Source organism: Equus quagga, chromosome 11 (assembly GCF_021613505.1).
Source record: "Equus quagga isolate Etosha38 chromosome 11, UCLA_HA_Equagga_1.0, whole genome shotgun sequence".
Lineage (NCBI taxonomy): Eukaryota > Metazoa > Chordata > Mammalia > Perissodactyla > Equidae > Equus > Equus quagga.
In genome coordinates, this window is record NC_060277.1 from 64,421,632 (window position 1) to 64,441,584 (window position 19,953).

Below are 19,953 nucleotides of genomic sequence, written 5' to 3' on the forward strand. Positions count from 1 at the left end.
GGGCTCCTGGGGGACCCGGGGCCAAGGGAGAGCCGAGGGTGCTGTGCTGTGGCAGGTTAAGTGGCCACTGCAAATGAGTGTGCCCTGAAGGTGGGCCGTGGGCAGGTGCTCGGGCCTGTGGGTGTCCCTTGGGATCGATTTGTAGATTATCCTGGATGGCCACGTGGATCCATCCCAACCTCATGAAACAAATATGCACGTGAGCTGTTACCCTGAAGGTGGAGAAGCTCATGACAGTTAAAATAGCTAAAGACATTATTGCCTCCCCTAGTAAATTTCTTACCAAAAAAAAAAAATTCTAGAAATAGTCAAACTATCTAAAGCTAAGGTTTCATTTGACCTGTTCTCGGATGGTAAACTTGGGGACAGATGGAGGAAGAGGTCACGGACCTTGAGCCTTTGAGGCCACCCTGCCCTTTCATCCAGCCCTGAGGTCTGGAGGGGAAAGTGCACCTGGTGAGGAGAGGGTGCACCCTGAGGACCGGGATGAGAGTTCCGGGCTCCCTACTGTCACAGCTGTCTGCATATCCCTCACATGGGCCTCCCTGGGGCCACAGCCCTCTAGAGAGGCTGCTCTGACAGGTGCAGAGGTACGAGCAGCAGGGCTCAGCGGAAACGTCCCTGGCTCGGCTGCCACCTCTGACGGTGTCCCCTCTTTCTGTCCCTTGCAGACAGTCGAGCCTGTGGACCAACTGCTTCGAAAAGTGGACCCAGCCAAAGACAGGGAGCTGTGGGTCAGAGAGCACAAGACGGGCAACATCCGCCCCGTGGACATGGAGATCTAGACGGGCACGTGCAGCCCGGGGGTCCTGCCGAGGAGAGGGGCTGGGGGTCCCATGGAGAGGCGGTGGCGGCTCCTGCCGTGGGGCCTGCTGCCAGGTGGAGCTGCCCTCCCACCCGCTCTCCTGGTCTACAGAGGAAAGGGGAGAGTGTGGGCCACAGCTGGTGATTCCAGAAGGGCGGCCGGCACTGCCCCGCTGGGAGCCCCCCAGTGTTCCCAGCCCAAGAAGACAGATCCACGGCCCTGCCCTTGTCTCTGAGGCCAAAGCCCCCAACTCCCGTGCTGTGCTTGCCACTCCGAGAACAAACTGAGGCTGGAACTTTGTGGTCCCTGCTGAGCACCATGGGATCGCCTCCCCATCCAGAGCCAGCTGTGTCACACGCTTGTGCCCCTGGAGGCCCCACGGCCCCTGGCCCCCTTGTCTCCAGGGCTTTGGAGGGTCAGGGGAAGGAGGTCTCTGTCTCCAAGCCGAGTATCAGGATCAGATTGTGGATAGAAGGCATTGTTCAGCTCAACAGCCCGCACCCAGAACCCTTTGCGGCCCTCTGTCTTTATGTTCCCCGTTGCATTCTGGGAGCCCACATCCTGGCCCTTCTCTGCCACTTTTCATCATTGGGAGTCTTGGGAAGGCGGCCTGGCTCCTGTCTTCCCAGACTGGCCCTTCCTGGAGAGGTCGGGATGGAACTACCTCATTCAGCAGATTTGCCCCGAGCCAGAGCGTTGAATTGCGGTTCCCAGTAGATCAGACATCTTCTGTAAAGTCTCCTCTCTGGAAATCCCAGTCTCCCCAGCCCTCAGCCGCTTCTGCAGGAAAGCCGTCTCCTCCCACCCCCACCCCCTTTGGGCTCTTCATGGCGCTGGGTCAGTCCCATGGAGAGATGGGTTGGCGCAAGTCTTTGTCATCCCGCAGGTGGCTCCACCTGCTTGTGCAGGGGGTGATTGAGACCCCTGTCCCTTGTACAGCTTCCTTGCACTGGTGGGCACCGTACAGGCCTCTCAGACTCTCATGGCCACAGTAGGTTGTCGCCTTCCAGGCAGTGTCGCGCCACCTTGGCCTCTCAGCTCCTTCTGCACGTTCTAGAGCCCTGCGTGGAGCCCCTGCTTGGTGCTGGTCCCACCTTCCCCTTCCTCCATCTCCTGATTCCTGGGAAAGCCTGGTCTGAGCGTGTGACTTGGGAGTTTCAGCACTGCCATCGGGTCCTCGCTCATCACTTTCTTCCTTTATGGGACCACAGCAAACATGTTCTCCACCATGTTGAGTCTTGAGAATCAGCTCAAGGGGACCAGAAGAAGACAAGGACCCTGAAGGAGCTCACACAGCTAGCAGAGGGCAGATTCTAGCCCAGAACCCACGCCCTGAAAATCCGTCTTTGTTAGTTAATCTTTCCCATTGATTACTTTGGCTTTACGAGACCCATACGTCTCCCACGAGGGTAGAATTCTAAGAGCACAACTCACTGGTCTTTCTCTCAGCCTTACATGCTGGGCACTGATGACTTATTAGTTTTGAATCTTTGGGCACCTCTTTCATTGAGTCAGAATTGCTCTGTCATAGTTTATGGTAGAAAGATGCCGATGATCCTACAGCAAACCAAACTTTGTCACTTTTCTCTCCTTATTGAAACGTCCCAACCAAAAAGGTCACTGTGAAGGCCCTCACCAACACGAAGGCCATCAGGATGGATCTGTCCCTGGCACAGAGAACTACCCCGTCTGGATCTGTGGTTAAGCCATGACACCAGCTACCAATTTTAGGATATTATTTCTTGGTTTCTTTATTAAAAATGGGTGCTAGTAGTAACTGCTTTGTGGCTTAGTAAACTAATTCGTGGATGATTTTCAAACATTCAAAGCCAATGGCCTTGTTACTGACACATACTTTGAGCGTGATATGGCTCATTGATTTTGTTTTCTCTTTCCCATCTGAGGATTCCAGAGTCTTCTGTTCCTCCCTGGGACAGAGGAGGCTCTCTTGCCTCTTCTAGGGTAGCCCGGGTTGGGCCAGTCTATGTTCTAGAGTCATTCTTTCCCCCTTCCTCCGCTCACCGCAGTCTCATTAGCCTCTTCACATACATCTTTTTTTCTTCCCTCCTTTATTCATTCATCAAGCATTTAGCTAGGGCCAAGCAGTGTGCTAAGATCTGGGGACAAGATATGGCCCTGTGACCAGGTTAGCCCATGATCTCTTACTCTATTTAGATGTATCTCTCCTCCATGGGTCTTGAGGGGCTGTAACCTTGGCATTCACATACAGGTACTCTCTGCAGACTTGAGGTTTTTAGAGATTCTGTCTGTTGTTCTGATAGATATTCATTCGTTTATTCTGCAGGTACTTGGGACAATCCAGGCATCTTGCGGGGTACTAGAAATGTAGCTGTGTACAAGACAGGCCCCCTCCCCCATCCCCCCATTCTCCATGTGGACAGGGCAATGTTTAGACCTTTCTGGAGAGTGGGAACATTGTACCCCTCCACATGTAACCCTCTGGGAGCCTGTAATTATAATACAAACTCCCGCCATGTGGCATTTACCTGCCGGATGGAAGGTAGGCAGCAAGAAGAGTTGAATCACCTGGTCCTCAGGCCCTCACAGCCTGCACCCAACTCGAATTTCAGAGGGTTGTTTTCAATAAATCCCCTCACTTTACAAAGAGGAAGAATGAAGCTCAAGATGGCCAGTGAGTGTTGTGAAGCAAACACCATGAATTGAGAGCTGGAGGCGAGTCCAGGCCCCCATCCCTATTCCCAGGGCACCCCTGTGGATGAGATCAAGATCAGGATGACATCTAGACTAACTGGAAGTGCACTTGGGAGCAGCAGTCTCTCCGGGTTGTGGTGGTCTCGTGTTTGTTTTGGTGTCTAGGTTCTTGGAGGGCTTGCCTGGGTGTATTCAGAGTGAGTGAGTCTGGGTTATTCCTGAGCACACCCATCATTCCATTTCTGAGAACAGGTGAGCCCCTTCTACCTGCCTTCACCTGGGAGACACAGGTGTACTTAGTCTATGAAAACCTGATTTTTTAAAATATCTTTAAGACTGTTCAAAGTGAATTGGTTGCCATGACAACCTCCAGGAAAAGCTACTTGTTCCTCTCCGTTTTTTCTACTGTTTTTGATTATCGCAAAACACTGGCCACCTAAACCACAGGCACCGCCTTGGGCCTCCCTTCTGCCTCCACCGGATGCCCGTGGGCCAGGGAGGATCCCTGCAGTAGGAGGCACTTCTCTGCCCCTCGGGGCTGCTCAGTGACTGCGGCAGACAGAAACAGTGTCCACATTCATGAACCAGGGTTTGTTTCTCTTCCCTTTGTGAAAACCAATCAATTACGAGATTCGTGGATGGGTGCATAAAAATCTTGGCTGAGCCAAAGTCCCTTCTTGGAAATACAAGCCATAGAATTAAAAGGACGTCAAAGCCCTCGGCTTGTTTAAGCAAGTTTACTTGCAGCGGTGAGTGGCCTTGACCAGGAGAGTTTAAGCAGGACTCGGCAGACCTGCTGGTGATCTTGTAGGTGGGGAAAGCACTTCACAATGCTAAGTGGGGTACAGATGGGCAGCATGCTTTGCTTCGCCAGTACATCATCTTATTCCCATAATCCTTTCCACCCCATAAGAGCCACTGCCCTTTCTTTTTCCAGGTTTATTGAGGTATTTGACATACAGCATTGGGGTTTATTAACATGCAGTAAAATTCACCCTTTTGAAGTATGCGGTTCAGTAAATTTTGACAAACGCATACGGTCTTGTAACCACCACCAAAATCAACATCATATTTCCGTCACTCCAAAAAGTGCCCTCAGGCTCCTCCTAGTCGATCCACTCCTCCCACTCCCAGCCCACGGCAACCACTGATGGATGTTCTGACCCTATCGTTTCCCCTTTTCTAGAATGTCCTATAAATGGAGTCGTGCTGATGTAGCCTCTGACTCTGGCTGCTTTCCCTCGCTTAATGCTTTTGCGTCACCCGTGTTGCTGTATGTGTCAGGAGTCTATTCCTGTGCATCCCCGAGCAGTGGTCCATTGCACGGGTGTCCCACACTGCTTCCTTGCTTTTAAAGCGAGTTGTTTGCCCTGGAGTTCCTGGCCCGGGGTCTTTCAGTATTTTGCACGGCTACTTCCAGCCTGCTGCTTCCTACAGCTCCCGAGGCTCCTCCGAATTCCAGCTATGCCCACAAGTGGTTCTTGGGGCTCACACTTGCCTTTTTCGTTCATTTTAGGTTTTTGACAATGCAGACAGCTGCCAGGGATTGGAGGGAGGGGGCGGGTGGGGTCTCAGTTGCCTTCGACTTCTGCTGAACCGTGAAGCTTGCATCTCAGCTAGCAGATCTGCTCCCTCCTGGGGACCCTCCCTTCAGCTCGCACAGTCCTTGGCATTTATTGAACACTGGTGGGTGTGGAAGGCGAATGGACGTAGCATGAATGAGAAGACAGGGGGCTGGCCTTGGGTTAATCTCAGTCCTTTCCTCGATCTCTCTTGCTTCATCTGCCAACTAAGGATATTTGTTCTAGATGGTCTCTCAACCCTCCTCCCCTCCTCTTTTCAAGTTTTGTACCCTCCGCACGTGGTGGTGCCTATCTGGATCCCATGAGCACATCCCGTCAGTTGTGCGTGGTGTTGCCTGGAATCCTCATGAGAGGCGTGCTCTGGCACTTCTCTGCTTAGATGCAAATGGAACTAAAATTAAGTTTCATGAGCTGTTGAGAATGAGGTAGTTCCTCCCAGGACCCTTAAAGAAAGCGCAAGTGGTTACCTTTTGGGTCTCGTCCCCTGGTCTTTGACAGCACGTCCTGATGTCTGCTTCCAAGGAGCCAGGACAGGCATGAGGTCAAGCCTCCCTCAGGTTCTTGTCATTGCTGGAGCCTTGCTCAGCTGGCCGTCACACCGAGCCTGGCCTGTGCCTACACCCCACTGAGTGGTGGCATCTGGTGGCAGAGACAGGACCAACCCAGCTAATGCCAGGCAGGCTATGGGCCTGAACCCCGAGGTAACCACTCCAAGTCGTGTCTTGATTATGCCGTGCTCAGTGGGAAGTGACCCCTGGGAGGCAACCAGGCACTTCTCCAAGCAAATGGAAGATCCAGGATCCAGGCCTCTGAAGGTCAGGGCGCGAGGGGCCCAAGCCCACAGTGGGTCACACTGAAGGGTAGCTTCTGGGTTGAATTTTGCCAGGGAGGACTTCCACATCTCCCCCACGGGAATAGTATTTCTGTCGGGCCTTTTCTGTTGCAGCAGGTTTGGGTGCGAAAAAGACTGACAGATGGCGTAAAGCAATGTTCCGTTTTCCCTGAGCCTCTAGATGCCGTGGCGTGGCTCTGTCAGGAGCCTGTGTTAGGGGTGCCTCTGCAGGAGAGGCATTGTGGTGGTCTTTGGCCCCGCTCTGTGCACTGCTTTGGGGGCATGGACCCTTTGTGTTTGAGGGGAATCCCTAATGGGATTGCAGTAGTGGAATGGGAAGGGTCCAGGCACATGTGTGCTCTGATGGGGACGGTGTGACGTAGCGATGGAGAGTAAAAGCACCTGGCACCTGGCCTGCCGTGCTGTCTCAGTTGTCAGTCCCATAACCTGAAGTTAAGTCGCATCCCCTCTCGGGACTTCTGTGTACTCATCTGTCGAGTGGAGATGCTCCCCCTCCAGCGTCACGCACAGCAGACCGGCTCTCGGGAGCTGTGGCCTCCAGGCAGCCGTGTGGACCCAGGGACAGACATTCAAAGGGACACCAGCCATTCTTGGTGACAGGGGCCCCATGTTTGCATCTCTGCCCTTTGGAAGGAGACGGTTGAGGGGCAGCCCTTTCACAGACATGAGCACATCAGCAAACTCTATGAAAGTGGAATTTTCTAACAAAATAAACTTGCTTGTTTGGTCTGTTTTCTGTAACTTTTGCTAAATACTTTATACATTTTTAATGTTAAAAAGCTGTGTCTCCTGCCAACACTCCTCATCCCAGTATGAATGTGTTTACCCCACATTGTATACCCTTCCATCCTCTGGCTGCCTAGATCAGTAAATAAAATTGATGTACTATAATTTATAAGTAACACTGTTGGAACTCTGCTCCCTATGGAGGCTGTCATTCGCCCTTCTCACCCCACCGTAATAGCATTTATGTGTATTAATGCTGAAGAATTAAATGTTTAAAGGGTTTAAATTTTGAAGGCATTTGCTCTATATAATTGTTCTGCATTATTATAAAGCGTTTTCAGGAAGTCAAATGCTCTCATCTTTGTCTTGGGCTCTGTGTGTACACTTGAGATGCTGACATTCATCCCGTGTAAGATAAACCGTCCAGAGACGCCGGGTCCCGCCGGGCGACCCCCGTTCCTGGAAAGCTGCCACATTCTTCCTTGTACAAACGGTCTCTGTTCCTCCTGGGCTCCCAGGACTGGTGATGATTTTACTCCTGATGACTTAGCAGAGGAACAGAGGGCCCCTGGGCGTTGACCCCCAGGTGGGAACCATGCTGCAAGACCCACACACCTGGCCCTGGCCCCAGTCCCCTCCCCTGGTGACTTCTGTCCCTGTGAACAGAAGGGGCTCCTGGCTAGTATTTCTTTTCTCCTCCATCCATCCATTCATTCATGCAGTAGTTATTGAGCACCTGCTGTGTGCCAGACATTGCTGTAGGTACTGGGAACACAGTGGATGAAACTGGTAAAGAGCCCTGCTCTTGAGCTTCCTTTCTAGCAGGGAGAGACAAGCCGTAGACAGAATAACAAAATTACAGAGCATGGGTACGTGTGTGGAAGGTGTTGAGTGTTATGGAGAAAGATGAACAGGGGAGGGTGAGTGGGATTGGTGGTTCCAGGGGTGAGGGTGGGGAAGTTGCCATGTTAAATTGTGTAGTTGGGTGGCCTCATCGAGAAGGTGGCATTTGATCAAAGACAAGGAGACCTGGAAGGGAGCCCAGCAGGTAGCTTGGGGAAGAAAGTTCCAGGCAGAGGAGGTGGCCCAGTTAAAGGCTGGGGGTCACCCACTCGTTTGAGGCCAGTGTGGCCAAGCAGAGGGATGGAGAGGAGGGGACAGCTTCTGCAGGACTTTGCTGGCCTTAGAAGCTCTTTGACTTTTGTGTAGGAGGGTCCGAGATGAGCAGCGCATGGCCTGACTTCGTTGCTATAGGGCTCGCTGTCCGACTCCAGGGGACAAGGGCAGAAGCAGGAGGACACAGAAGTGGACCACAGGGAGAGGAGACAGTGCCTGTAGGAGGCGGTCACGGTGGAGGTGGGGACAATGGTCAGGTTCTGGATGGACTTTGAAGGTAGAGCCAACACCTTCTTGACAGGTTGGAGTGGGGTGTGACGGAGAGAGAGGCGCTGAGGATGACTCAAGGATTTCAGTCGAAGCACGCAAAGGATGGATTGCCATATACTGCGTTGGGACGGCCGTGGGAGGAGCGTTCTTTCCCATTCTCTTCCTCCCACACCCCTCGCCCTACTCCCTTTTCCCTCTCAGCGCAGACTTGTGTGCAGGCTCTGGTTCCAGGCAGAAGGAGGAAGGGTCCTCTGGTCCCTCATCTCACGGCAGGGGAGGGTAGAGGAACGGGGCAAAGGCTAGGGCCTGGGCCCCAGCTAACAGTCAGGACACAGCCTGCTTCTTTGAGTCAAGGCAAGGCCGGGAGGGGGAGACACAAACTGAGATTCTCTGACCGGAGGCGAGGCCTTCTTGCCAGCAGGCTTTGGGGTTTTGGGCGAGTTTATGGCCCCAGCTCAGACTTAACAAATCCATTCACCATACATCATCTCCAACAACTTGTTTGGCTAAGAGTGTAAACTCTCCCTCTGATAGAAGATGTTTATGCAGGTTTTCAAACAAACCTCCAGGTCATGACCCCTCTCTCAGCAGCGTCAACACAGCTGCCGGTGGTCCCCTCCCACAGTTGGGCCCCTCCCGGGCACAGCAACGTGAAGAATGTGGACAGTACCTGGCTGCTTCCAACCTGGTTCCAGCCCCTTCCTCCTTGCCTTTGGAAAGGGCAGAAGATACTGGGGGGCTCTGGCTTCTGTGTTAACCGAGGGCCCTGTCCCCTGGCCCACGGCCTCTTCTGCTGTCAACCCTCAGCTCCTCACCTACGGAAATGGAACTTCTTGTCCCCCCGGCTCAGGTCTCCTTGAGAAAGGAGGCAGTTGTAATGTAGAGAGAGTGCAGAGAACCCGGAACGGGGCACCTGGCAGACCCAGCCTTTCCTCCTGGCTTTGCCATGTAGCAACTACGTGACCCAGGCAGGTGACATGCCTTTTGGAATTCCATTTCTTCTTTGTAGCATTGGCCTGTTAGCTGCAGGCTTGGTGCGCCCAGGTCTGGCAGGCACTTCTGCTCACCTGGTTCGGAGGCAAGGGTTCTGGCCTCACTTTCACAGCCTGGGTTTTGTTTCCTGTTTGTTTTTTGTGACTCTCCTATTTCTATCTCCTCCTGAGAACAAATGCCTGCTACAGGATAGTGAAAGTCTAGAAAAAGAGAAAGGCTCTTATTAAGAAATAAGATGCTGTCACAAACTGATGGGAAAAAAATACTAAGTACACACCCCCACCCCCACCCCCCCCCAACATTAAGGCCTCCTGAGAAATACTCTGGAACCACAGGGGGTGGGGTGGGCGGGAGGCAGCAGTGGGTCAGCACATTGGTGCATGAACTTCTCAGTCCTTCCCAAGCAACATCAGGGTGAGGTGGCAGGTGGCTTTCTCCCAGCAGTGGGACCCTACTGTCCCCTGTCCTGAGCCTGTTATAAAATAGGGTGCAAACCCCAACTCACCTGCCTAGAGACTGTGGGGTTTATTCTTCATAGTTACAAGCCCTGGGCAAAGAGGGGCCCTCTCTCCCATCCCATGGGAATTCTGGGCCCAGACGCACTCCCCTCCAGTTACACCCAGCCGAGCCAGAGCGCCACCCACCTTTCCTTTGGGTGATGAGAATTCAGGTACAGAAGACTCAGTAGGGTTCCTCCTTGTGTCCTGGACTCGTCCCTGCGCTGACTGCAGGGTGCGAAGCCTTCCCAGATAGAGCTCCCTAGCCCCTTGATCTGTCGCTCACTCAACAAGTGTGTGTTAGTGTCTGCCAGCTCCAGGCACCAGGCATGGTTGCCAAGTGACAACCCACAGGCTGAAACTGAGCCACAGATATGTTATATTTGACCCACACTACATTTTTAAAAATTTTGAATTAACTCTCAAAGTTTAAAAAGTTTGGAAATTACATCTAAAAATCTGATTTCCGGATTTCTTTTGGATAATTGAAAAATCTAGGAACACTGGGCCATAATCCCATATGACCACATTCGAATGGCAGCCCCTTCCTTGTAGGACACAGGCCTCACCGCTCCCTATTGCCTCCCTGATCCACCTGCTACTCACTGCACTTGTTGGCCCCTGTGGACAGTTCAGTTTTCCATCCCTGTTGTAGATGAATAATAACAAAGCTAACCTCCAGCACTTACTATGCGCCAGGCTCTGTTCTAAGTTCATTGCACATATGAGCTCATTTCAGCCTCACAATAACAATAAGGTAGACACTATTATTATGCCTGTTCACTTAAGGAATATTCACTGAAGGCCCAAAGCTGCAAGGCACCACTCTGGCAGTGGAGATGCAGCCAGGAACAAACAGGTAGAATCCTGCCTTCATGGAGCTTCCCTTCTGGTGAGGCCGCAACAGCACTCAGAATAAACAAACAGTAAGTCAGAAGGTATATGTGTGAGGGAGAAAAATAATGCAGGATAAAGAGTTTGGGGCGTGCTGATGGTTCGGGGTGGGATATGCTATGGTAAACAGAGTGGTCAGGATAGGACTTCCTGAGAAGGTGACGTTTAAGGAAAGCCGTGAAGGAGGGAAGGATGAGGAGGAGAGCGTTCTAGGCAGAGAGAGGTTAAGGAACTGCCTGGGGTCACACAGCTAGTAAATTGCAAAGCTGGGATTTGAACCCACCTGGCTCCTAAGCACTGCATCATAGGGCTCAGTGAAAGATGCCATCCGTGCCCCTGAGACCCTCAGAGTTAAGGCAGAACACAGGCCGTGGACTCAGAGTCCACTTAGTCCACTCTTGGAGTCTCCTAGCTATTCTTAGAGAGGTAGCATTGGGGGTGCAGGAGGGACGGGCAAGGGACAGTGAGGAAGGCTTCTGCCCAAGGCTTCCACTCTGAATGTTCTGACCTCCTGTCTTGTCTTCCCAGAAGGCCACAGTGTATTGACCACCTGCTGTCAGCTCTTTATTTTAATCTCAGGGGGATTCTGGGAGCTTGCCCCCCTCCCCCACAAGCTCCTGGCTCCTCCTCCCTCCAAGTACTGGGGTGAACTGGCCACAAATCCTCCTAATCCGCCAGCATCTCAGCATCTGCCTCCAGTGGCACCCAGCCCCGTCAGCCGGGAGACGACGTTGCTCCCGCTCACCCACCTAGCGGCAACTGCCCGGCCGGGCCCACGCTGCTGCATCGATGGGGAACAGCAAAAGCGGGGCCCTGTCCAAGGAGATCCTGGAGGAGCTGCAGCTGAACACCAAGTTCACAGAGGAGGAGCTGTGTGCCTGGTACCAGTCCTTCCTGAAGGAGTGCCCCAGCGGCCTCATCACCCGGCAGGAGTTCCAGAGCATCTACTCCAAGTTCTTCCCCGAGGCCGACCCCAAGGCCTACGCCCAGCACGTGTTCCGCAGCTTTGACGCCAACAGCGATGGCACCCTGGACTTCAAGGAGTACGTCATCGCCCTGCACATGACCACTGCGGGCAAGACCAACCAGAAGCTGGAGTGGGCCTTCTCCCTCTACGACGTGGATGGCAACGGCACCATCAGCAAGAATGAAGTGCTGGAGATCATCATGGTCAGTCTCGGCTTACCCCTTTCCGGCTGCACGAGACTGGGGTCACCCAGGGTCAGGGCCCCCTGCTGCTGCTGCACAGGAGGTAGCCGCTGGGGGCGCTGGAGGGTGGAGTGGGGATCCAGGCTTTGTGACTCAATGGTTCTGGGAGCAAGGTGAGGAGGGATCTCCAACATACTATCAACATAACCGGTTTCATTTTCCTCCTAAAGAAGAATCTGGGATTTCCTATTATTTACACTTTTTGTTTCCTTCCCTCCTTCCTTCCTTCCTTCCTCCTTTCCTTCCTTCCTCTCTTCATTAAGATGTCCTTCAAAACCTTCAACACTCCTCATTCAGATTTCAGATTCTTTCACAAGTGATTTTTAACATGCGACGTGTTTCAAATATCCAGTAGAAAGAGGCCAAAGTTGGGGGATCTGAATCTGTGTTCTAGTCCAGGTTGTCTTCATGACATGTGGCAGGTCACCTCCCCCTGTGACTCTCAGCTTTCTCCTCCGTCACCTGTCCTAGATGGAACCACCAGATCCTCAGGGTCCTCGCAGGCCAGCACGCATTCTCCTCTCTGTCCATATTGGCCCAGCGTCAGATCATTTATTGTGAAGATTTTACATGTCTTGAAAATAGTTTTATTTGATATATAAGCAATTCATGAAATTTAGAAACATACGCAAAAGAAAATGAGAATTGCCTTTAATTCCATCATCCAGAGAAAATTATTGTCAACATATTGGTATAACCCTTTCCAGTCTTTTATCTATACATTTTTGAATAACTTTAGAACCATGATATATTCATATGTGACTTTTATCATACTTTTTTCAGTAACTATTTTATTATGAATATTTTCCATATCAATATATGTTCTTCAAAACCATTTTTAATAGCTGCTTAGAATTCCATCTTATGGAAATGCCATACAATTATTGCCCTATATTCCTACATTTTTTGACAACTAGGATGTTTCTATTTTTCTCTATTATATCATCTGTATTTCCCTTCATTTAGTATCTTCTTACTCGATCTTTTTTTTATCCCCCTACCCCACGCCACTTGCTTTATTTCTCTAATTCCCTTCCTGTTAAGAGGGAGAAAGCTTTTCATATTATAGATAATTTTAGATGCATTTGTAATCCTGCTTTCATTTGCATAATTCTCCCACCCTTATTAGGAGAAGCCATAAATAAAAGAGCCAAGCACCAGCTTGTGGTAGTGGACTCTGCTTGGGCCTCCCGTTATGGGCAGGTGTGTGGGAACCTCCCGTAGAGCAAGATCCCCTGGATTGGCAGGGCCTGGGAGAGGGACCACATCCTCAGAACCACCTAAAGGATGCCAGCCCAGCGGAGGCCTACGACTTGGTGCTCCCTGAGGAAAAGGAGAAGGGAGAGACCGGGAAGGAAGGAAGGGAGAGACCGGGAAGGAAGGAAGGGGGAGAGAGAGGGAAGGGGAGGGAGGCGGGGAGCATCCACAGCTGAGGCTGTGCAAGGTGGCGCCAAGGCTCCCTTACCCACCAGATCACAAGGTCACTGGCCTGGGAGTCAGAAATTATGGGTTCTAGTCCCAGCTACGCCACCAATCAGGGGCTTGGGAAAACCATGTAACGTCCCAGGGCCCACGGTGAGGATTTGATGGTTCTTTCTTGGTTCTTTCATTGAGGCCCCAGTCTGTCCTTAGTGTTAGAAGCAGAGTAGGGCAGGCAGCCAACCACTCCCACCATTTAGCCATGGGGCGTGCACAGAGTTCCCAGGGCTCAGGACAGAGAGATGAGTTAAGGGAGCCACTTACACGTCAGTTGCTGGGCACCTCTGGGCTCTGAGCAGAGGCAGCCGAGGCTGCTGCCCCAAGCTGCTGGGTTTGATGTCCTGCTCCTCTTGTCGTAGCCTGGGGGGCTAAGAGGGAACTTCTCACAGCTGTTGACCTTCCCTCCAGGCTAATTTCACGCACCTTACTGCCCCTGCAGGGCTGTGGTCCCAGGTGTCTCCAAGGTGCCCTCCCAACTTCCACCCGACACCCCTGCCTGCTCCAGGAGCCCCCTGCAACGCTGAGGGTGCAGGCTGGGGCAAGCCCGGAGCCACCACCTTGAGTGTCCACGCTGGGCCTGGCCAGCCCTGGAGTTATTGAGCTGGCGGACTCAGTCCACTGGGGCTGGAGGGGCACGTGGGGACCACCTGGTCCCTGTCCCTGATCACAGGGCAGGAGGCACTTCCTGCTTTGCTCCACATCGCACATCCAGCTCCTTTATTACGAGAGTAGAGGGAGGTGAAGAGGTTCCTTGAGCCTAACACTAAACCTTTCCCTGGCCCCCTCCCTGAGTGGAGGGTAAGTGAGGGGCTTCCTGTTTTCCAAAGGGAGACCTCTGGAAAGTTCTGGTTGACGCCTCCCGACCCTCCCCCAGTGCCTGGGACGCTCTCCAAGGCGTTCCAGGAACGAGGAGGTGACTGACGTGATGCAAGCCTGGAGAGTCTAGAACCAAACTGCTGGGTGAGGACCCCCACTCTTCTGCTCCTAGCTCGGTGGCAGTTAGTCGTCTCAGTTTCTTCATCTGTAAAATGGGGCCAACAATGCCCCCCTCATAAGGTTGTTGTGGAGGGTACATGTGGACGTGTTTAGAAAAGTGACACACACTCGACAAATGTCAACCGTATCACCATAGGCCAACTCGGCTGGGCAGGCTCCGTACCCCACCGGCCCAGAAGGAGCCTCTGGATGTTCCAGAACTTCCGGGCAGTGGGGCTCAAGGTAGCAGTTCCCAAATGGCAACCTCAGGGCTGCTGTGGAATTACCATCAGGAAGCTTTTTATTTCTTATTTTCATTTAAAATGAAAGTAATATGTCTACATGGTCAGGAAATTCAAACAGGACAGAAAGGGACAAAATAAGAAGTGGAAGCTTTCCTCCCCGATCCCCCCACGTTCCTGTCCTGTCTGAGGATCTCAAAAAGACGGACGCCCTGGCCACCCTTGCAGGCGCTTGGATGCAATCGGCCAGGCTGGGCCCTGGGAATCTGCATTTTAACCTCTGCCAGCCACGTGTTCCCCGGGGTGGCCAGTCCCTGCTGCTCCTTATGACGAGTTCTTTCTTTTATTTGGTGCAGGCGATTTTCAAAATGATCAATCCTGAGGACTTGAAGAACCTTCCAGATGATGAAAATACCCCGGAGAAGCGAGCTGAGAAGATCTGGGGGTTCTTTGGAAAGAAAGATGATGGTGAGTTCCTTCTCCTTCATAGCTTTTGATTTTACAGCCGCAGGCTGCTTCCTGGAGACCCCGGTGAGATTTATCCTGAGTCCCAGTGCCCAGGCAGGACAGGGAACAGCTCATGCACTGCGGGGCTGTGTGAAGGGCCCTTGAGGGGAATGAGCAGAAGAGTCAGCAGGACCCATTTCTGCTGCTGCTGCCACTCTGGAGCTGCCGCTGCTGGTGGGAAACGGCGCCACATCCCGCTGGCTTATAAAACTCCGTCGCTGCCTGAGGCTCTCTGGGGGATTAGGAGAGCTCTAAATTACCAAGTGCTTCTGAGGAAAAACACCTTTTGTTCTAAGAGTCGGCCCACAGTGAAGGAAGAGATGGTAAAAAGTGCAGGCAACAGCTCTTATCAGTTTGTATGCAAATGACGAGTTTAGAGGAATTGCAAATTATTTCTTTCTGAAGGAAGTGCCTGGTTTTTAGACACGTTGGTTTCCTTTACTTGTTTTAAAAATACTTTCTGCACAGCTAGGACCGGGCAGACTTCAGCTCAGTCTGCGTCTGAATTAGCATCGAATCCCAAGGAAGTGGGACCTCAGTTGACACGGTTTTACTTTAGGAAGTTAATTTGGGTATCTGAGAAGCACTGCCAGACAAGATGAGATTTAAACCAGATTACAAGAGATTTATTAGGGGAGAGGCCTGCCAGGGAAAATGGGAGGGTTCTAGGAGAGGCTGTAAAGCCGTCAGACTGCAAAGCAGATCAGAGCCCCGTGGGCAGAGAGGCAAAGAACGAATGTTGGGTAAGGAAAGTCTTAGGCTGCAGAGCTGTTCTAAGAAAGTTTTGGCAAAGCCCACGGGGCATCCTCGAGCCCTCTTCTTCCAGGAGCTGACCTGTCTCAGTACTCTGCCCCGCTCAGCCTTTGGCTGGGAGCAGCAGTGGGGAGTGTGGTCTTGCATTGAAAGCGATGATGGAGTCCAGACCTGGGCCGCTGGGGCCGCTGGGCATGATGCTCGTGGCCAACCCACGAAGGATGCAGTAGAGGAGTTGGTGTCAGGGGGTGCTGCAAACTCACATGGCCAAGGAGGCAGATGATGAAAGTGAGAGAGGTGGACAGTAGCCCTACTAAGTGATAGGGACTGGTAAATAGTGGAGAGTGGATGTCTGGTCTGATGGTCTCCAGTTGATTGTTGCCATGTGGTAACATGGAGCCCTCTGGGGCCTCATCATCTGATTTTTTAAGAGAAGCCAGCAATCGAGATTTTTAAAATCTGACGTTTCTCGAATGATGAAGCACTATGTGGCCCAAACACATCAGAGGGGCCAATGTTGGCCCTTTTGTGGTCTCTGGGGCAGTCTCTTACCAGGGTTCCAGGGGACAGGTCTGAGTAGGACGTTAAGTAAGGGTGGGTAGAGATGACCCTGGCCCCGCTAATCTGCAGTCCAGGAAGAAGTCACAGAAGTGAGAAGGTCATTGGCACTAGGGCTGGAACTAGGGTCAGGCAAGTGAGGTGCCGGGGTACCAAATTTAAGGAGACACTTGTTGTCAGGTGCCGGCCCTGAGCTCGCACCACCCTGAAAGTGAGCGCCTCCTTAAATTTGACAGGGTTGGCACCTCACTTGCCTCATCCTAGTCCGGCCCTGATGTCACCTGCCCTTTGAGCACCTTCCTTCCCTCCTTGTTTGCGTAGATCCTGGCTGCTTAACCACCTCCCTGTGCCACCTCAGCCCATTGGCTCTTTAACCCCCTTCATGGCATCCCTCTGGGTCTGCCACGTGTGGAGCCCCCTGTTCAGCTACTTGCTAACCTGAAAATGGACCCAGGTGAATGTCACAGGTGGCGGTGGTGCTGGGGGCTGACGTGTGAGTCCTGCCAGGTGACGCGTGTGTGTGTTCACAGGGCCCACCTGGAGACAACGCCTCTCTCCAGCATCGGCTCTGATGGTGGGAGGTTCAAGCTGTGTGAGGCTGATAGGGTAGCTGGGACTTTAAAGCCCAAATTGCACCACCCAGACCTGTGTAGGGAAGCAGCCTGGATCCAAACCCAAGAGGGATTAAGGATGCCCGAAAGGCCTGGAGCATAAGCCAGCGGAAACCCATTTCAGTTCAGCCAAGCATTGATGAGCACCTATTGGGTGCAGGACTATGAGCAGAACCACGAGCAGAAAGGAGCCCCTGTCTCATTCTAAACTTATTTCTACATGGGACGCTCTTCTCCATCAGACCAAGAGTTTCCTGCGGCCAGGGACTTTCTCTCACTCCCTTCTATGCTGCACCCTGCCCCCTGCCCTCTGTCCCCTGTGGTGACCTCAGCCCCGTGCACGGTGGCTCTGGCACAGGGGAAGGGCTCTGTGACTTGCCCTTAACTGGATGGAACAGAAGACAATAGTTGGAGGCAAGACTCTCTCCATCCCAAGTGAGGAGGCAGACGGGGGGATGCAGAGATGCCTAAGGAAGAGTGAGGGTGGAGCTGTCAGCCGAGAATCACAGCATCACGGGGCTGCCCCTGTGCTGCCAGGGGGCAGAGAGCTCTCCACAAGCCGGGCTCTCCCTGGCAGCACACTAGACCCTGACCTTTCGCTCCCTCCTCCCTGCGTACATACTGTTCCCTGCTTCTCAACTGAGACTCTGCTCTGCTCAATCCCCAGGAAGTTCCCCCAGACCTGGAGGCTTGAGACCTGGGGTAATATACAAAACAATTCATAACCAGCAGGGCAGAGACACCAACCAATCAGAAGAGACACACAGCACTGGACTGCATCCTGGAGGCCCTGGGCAGGGCCAGTCCTTAACCCTCTGGTTGCTGGTTCAGGGGGAGGGCCAGGGGTCCTGGGGAGAGGGTGGGTATCTGGGGTGGGGGTGGGGGTGCCCCCGGGGGCACTGAGACTCAGTATTTTCATAATGGATACATCCATCCTGGGCATGCTGGCCAATGTCAGCCTAGTGGCAGCTTGAAACAGCCAATCCTGAATCCTGACTGTAGTGTTTTTTCCCCATGCACAGATAAACTTACAGAGAAAGAGTTCATCGAGGGGACGCTGGCCAATAAGGAAATCCTGCGACTGATCCAATTTGAGCCTCAAAAAGTGAAGGAAAAGATAAAGGAAAAGAAACACTGATGCCAACTGCTCGGCTCTCCTTCCCCTCATCACTCGCAGAAACACACACACACACACACATGCACATACGTGCACGCACCCCAGGGGCCACAGAGACCCCAAACCCCACAGCACATTAACCCCCAGCACAGCTCCCTGCCAATCGGAAGCGTCGTTAGCAATCCACCGCTTCCTTCTTCCTTCTGTCTTCAGGCTTTCTTCTTCCCTCCCCTTAGACCCACCGCCTCCCCTCCCCCTGCCCGCCAGCCCAAGCCTCCGAGATAATCCCGGGATTAGGTCACAGGAGTCCTAAATGTCAGCCCCGTGTAAGCTCCTTTGAGGATTGCTGGGTAAGCAGGTTCCAATAAACGCAAGAGGAGCTGGCACACGGCTGGCTGTTCGTTCTTGAACTGGAAAGGAAATGATTTCTGTCGGCTCAGCCTCTAGACAAGGATGTACTGCCATTGCGTCACAGGCTGGGTGCTGGGACTGCCGTGGGGCAGAGGACAGATGCGGCCCGCTCCCGGGGAGCTCAGGGTGCGGAGGGGACTAGAGACCTGGAAGAAGCCATTATAAGCAGGGAGGTTGCTGTGGAGACGTCAAAATACTGTGGGAAGATATGACAGGTAGGGCTGACTTGTCCAGAGGCCAGAGAAGGTGTTCCTAAGGAAGGGACATGTAAGTTAAGACCCAATGGACTGTGGCCAGGGAGGGGGCGAAGCGCCTTATCTCAGAGGGGAGCCCACGCTGACCCAAGGCAGGAACGAGAATTTCAAGTTCCAGGACTATGAAAAGGCCCGGGGATCCACAAGCAGAGGGAGGAGCGAGAGCAGACTGTGAGTTAAGCCAGGAAGGGAGACAGGGGCCAGACCGAGAGAAGCCTTCCCTGCAGCCCCTGGAAGACTGGGCTTCACCGTGGGGGCCATGGGTACCACTGTGCAGTTTGAAGAAGGAGGGATTTATGTAGGTAAGAGAACCCTCTGGGGTAGAAATAAATGAGAGACCCAAGACTAGGGCAAGGAGCCTAGAAATTACACTTTCATAGTCGCCGGGGTGGCCTGGGCCAGGGGAACAGCAGTGGGTGGAGAGAACAGACCGCTCTGGAGGTATCTAGAAGGTAGAATCCACCTGACTGGCTGCAGGAGGATGACAGAGGGACGAGGATGGCACCCAGGTTTGTGGCTTGAGTGCTGGTGAATGGTGATGCCATCTACCAAGATGGGAAACACAGGGAGGGTCGTTGGATTCAGGGGTAATGACAAGTTCAGTTTTGGTAGGGTGCGAGGTGAAGACAGAGCCACTGATGTCCCTGAGGCCTCTCATTTTAGAGACAAGGAAGACGAGGCCCAGACATAGGAAGCAGCTAGCCCAGGGTCAGCCAACTAATGAGCAGGGGCCAGGCCAGCACAGCCCACTGGCCCACACTGCCTCATCAGATCTCCAGGACCTGGGACACCTGAGAACTCACTCTGTCAGTGGGTTCTCCAAGATCGTTGGGTTCATTGTTTTGAAGGTACATTTATTCTCCAGGCTTAACTTCCAAGATGAGGTCAGAAAAATATACAGATGTCCTGGACAACTGAGCAACCTGTGTACAACCCCCTGAGGCAGAGGGGTCTCTGTTTGCTGGTATTGAGGGTGACTCCCCCCACCAGTTTTAGCCACAGCCATGGCACAATCACCACCACCAGAGAGCACTGCTCTTTGCGGAGGGCAAACTTGAGAGTAATCCTAGCACTTATGTGTGGGGCATTTCCTATGACCTGGGCATCCTGCTAGATGCTCAGCATTATTTCATCGATGAAGACATTATTATCCCCATGCTGTAGATGGTGACATTGATGCCGTGAAGTGAGAGGAGGATTTGGTACTTAAGGCAGAGTCCCTTTGATTACACCAGGTTGCCCTGATAGTTTGACCTGGACACGACAGGACAGAGAATTCTGGATCACACGACATCAGAGCTGGAAGGGGAGGGGAATTTGATCCGGAGGTTCTGGGAGGAGGAGGCACTGCTCGCGACAACCGTCCAGTGTCAGACGTAGTGCGTTACCCAGGAGCCAGCTCAGGGGGAGAAGAAGGACCTCACTTC

The 19,953-nt window shown here is 52.8% G+C and overlaps 2 protein-coding genes across 12 annotated transcripts in view; both read left to right on the forward strand.

Annotated features, from left to right (window-relative positions):
• GAS7 (growth arrest specific 7) overlaps positions 1-6,998 on the forward strand; it is a 218,192-nt gene extending 211,194 nt beyond the window's left edge. For all 11 annotated transcript variants that reach the window (XM_046674952.1, XM_046674962.1, XM_046674957.1 and 8 more), the window contains exon 14: positions 672-6,998. In XM_046674952.1, the coding sequence (XP_046530908.1) occupies positions 672-785 (114 nt within the window). In that variant the 3' untranslated portion in view covers positions 786-6,998. The remainder of the gene's footprint in view (positions 1-671) is intronic.
• A 4,201-nt stretch (positions 6,999-11,199) lies between these two features.
• On the forward strand, positions 11,200-17,967 carry RCVRN (recoverin). The gene is made up of 3 exons (XM_046674422.1): positions 11,200-11,580; positions 14,672-14,783; positions 17,767-17,967. The coding sequence occupies exons 1-3, from the start codon at positions 11,200-11,202 to the stop codon at positions 17,880-17,882; spliced, it is 609 nt and encodes a 202-aa protein (XP_046530378.1). The 3' UTR covers positions 17,883-17,967.
• Positions 17,968-19,953: the final 1,986 nt, after the last annotated feature.

Excerpts from the sequence above, each read along its gene's own strand:
- RCVRN (XM_046674422.1), top strand. The coding sequence starts at position 11,200 with ATGGGGAACAGCAAAAGCGGGGCCCTGTCCAAGGAGATCCTGGAGGAG. Across the intron at positions 11,581-14,671 it reads AAGTGCTGGAGATCATCATG|GCGATTTTCAAAATGATCAA; the intron begins GTCAGTCTCGGC and ends TATTTGGTGCAG. Across the intron at positions 14,784-17,766 it reads CTTTGGAAAGAAAGATGATG|ATAAACTTACAGAGAAAGAG; the intron begins GTGAGTTCCTTC and ends CCCCATGCACAG.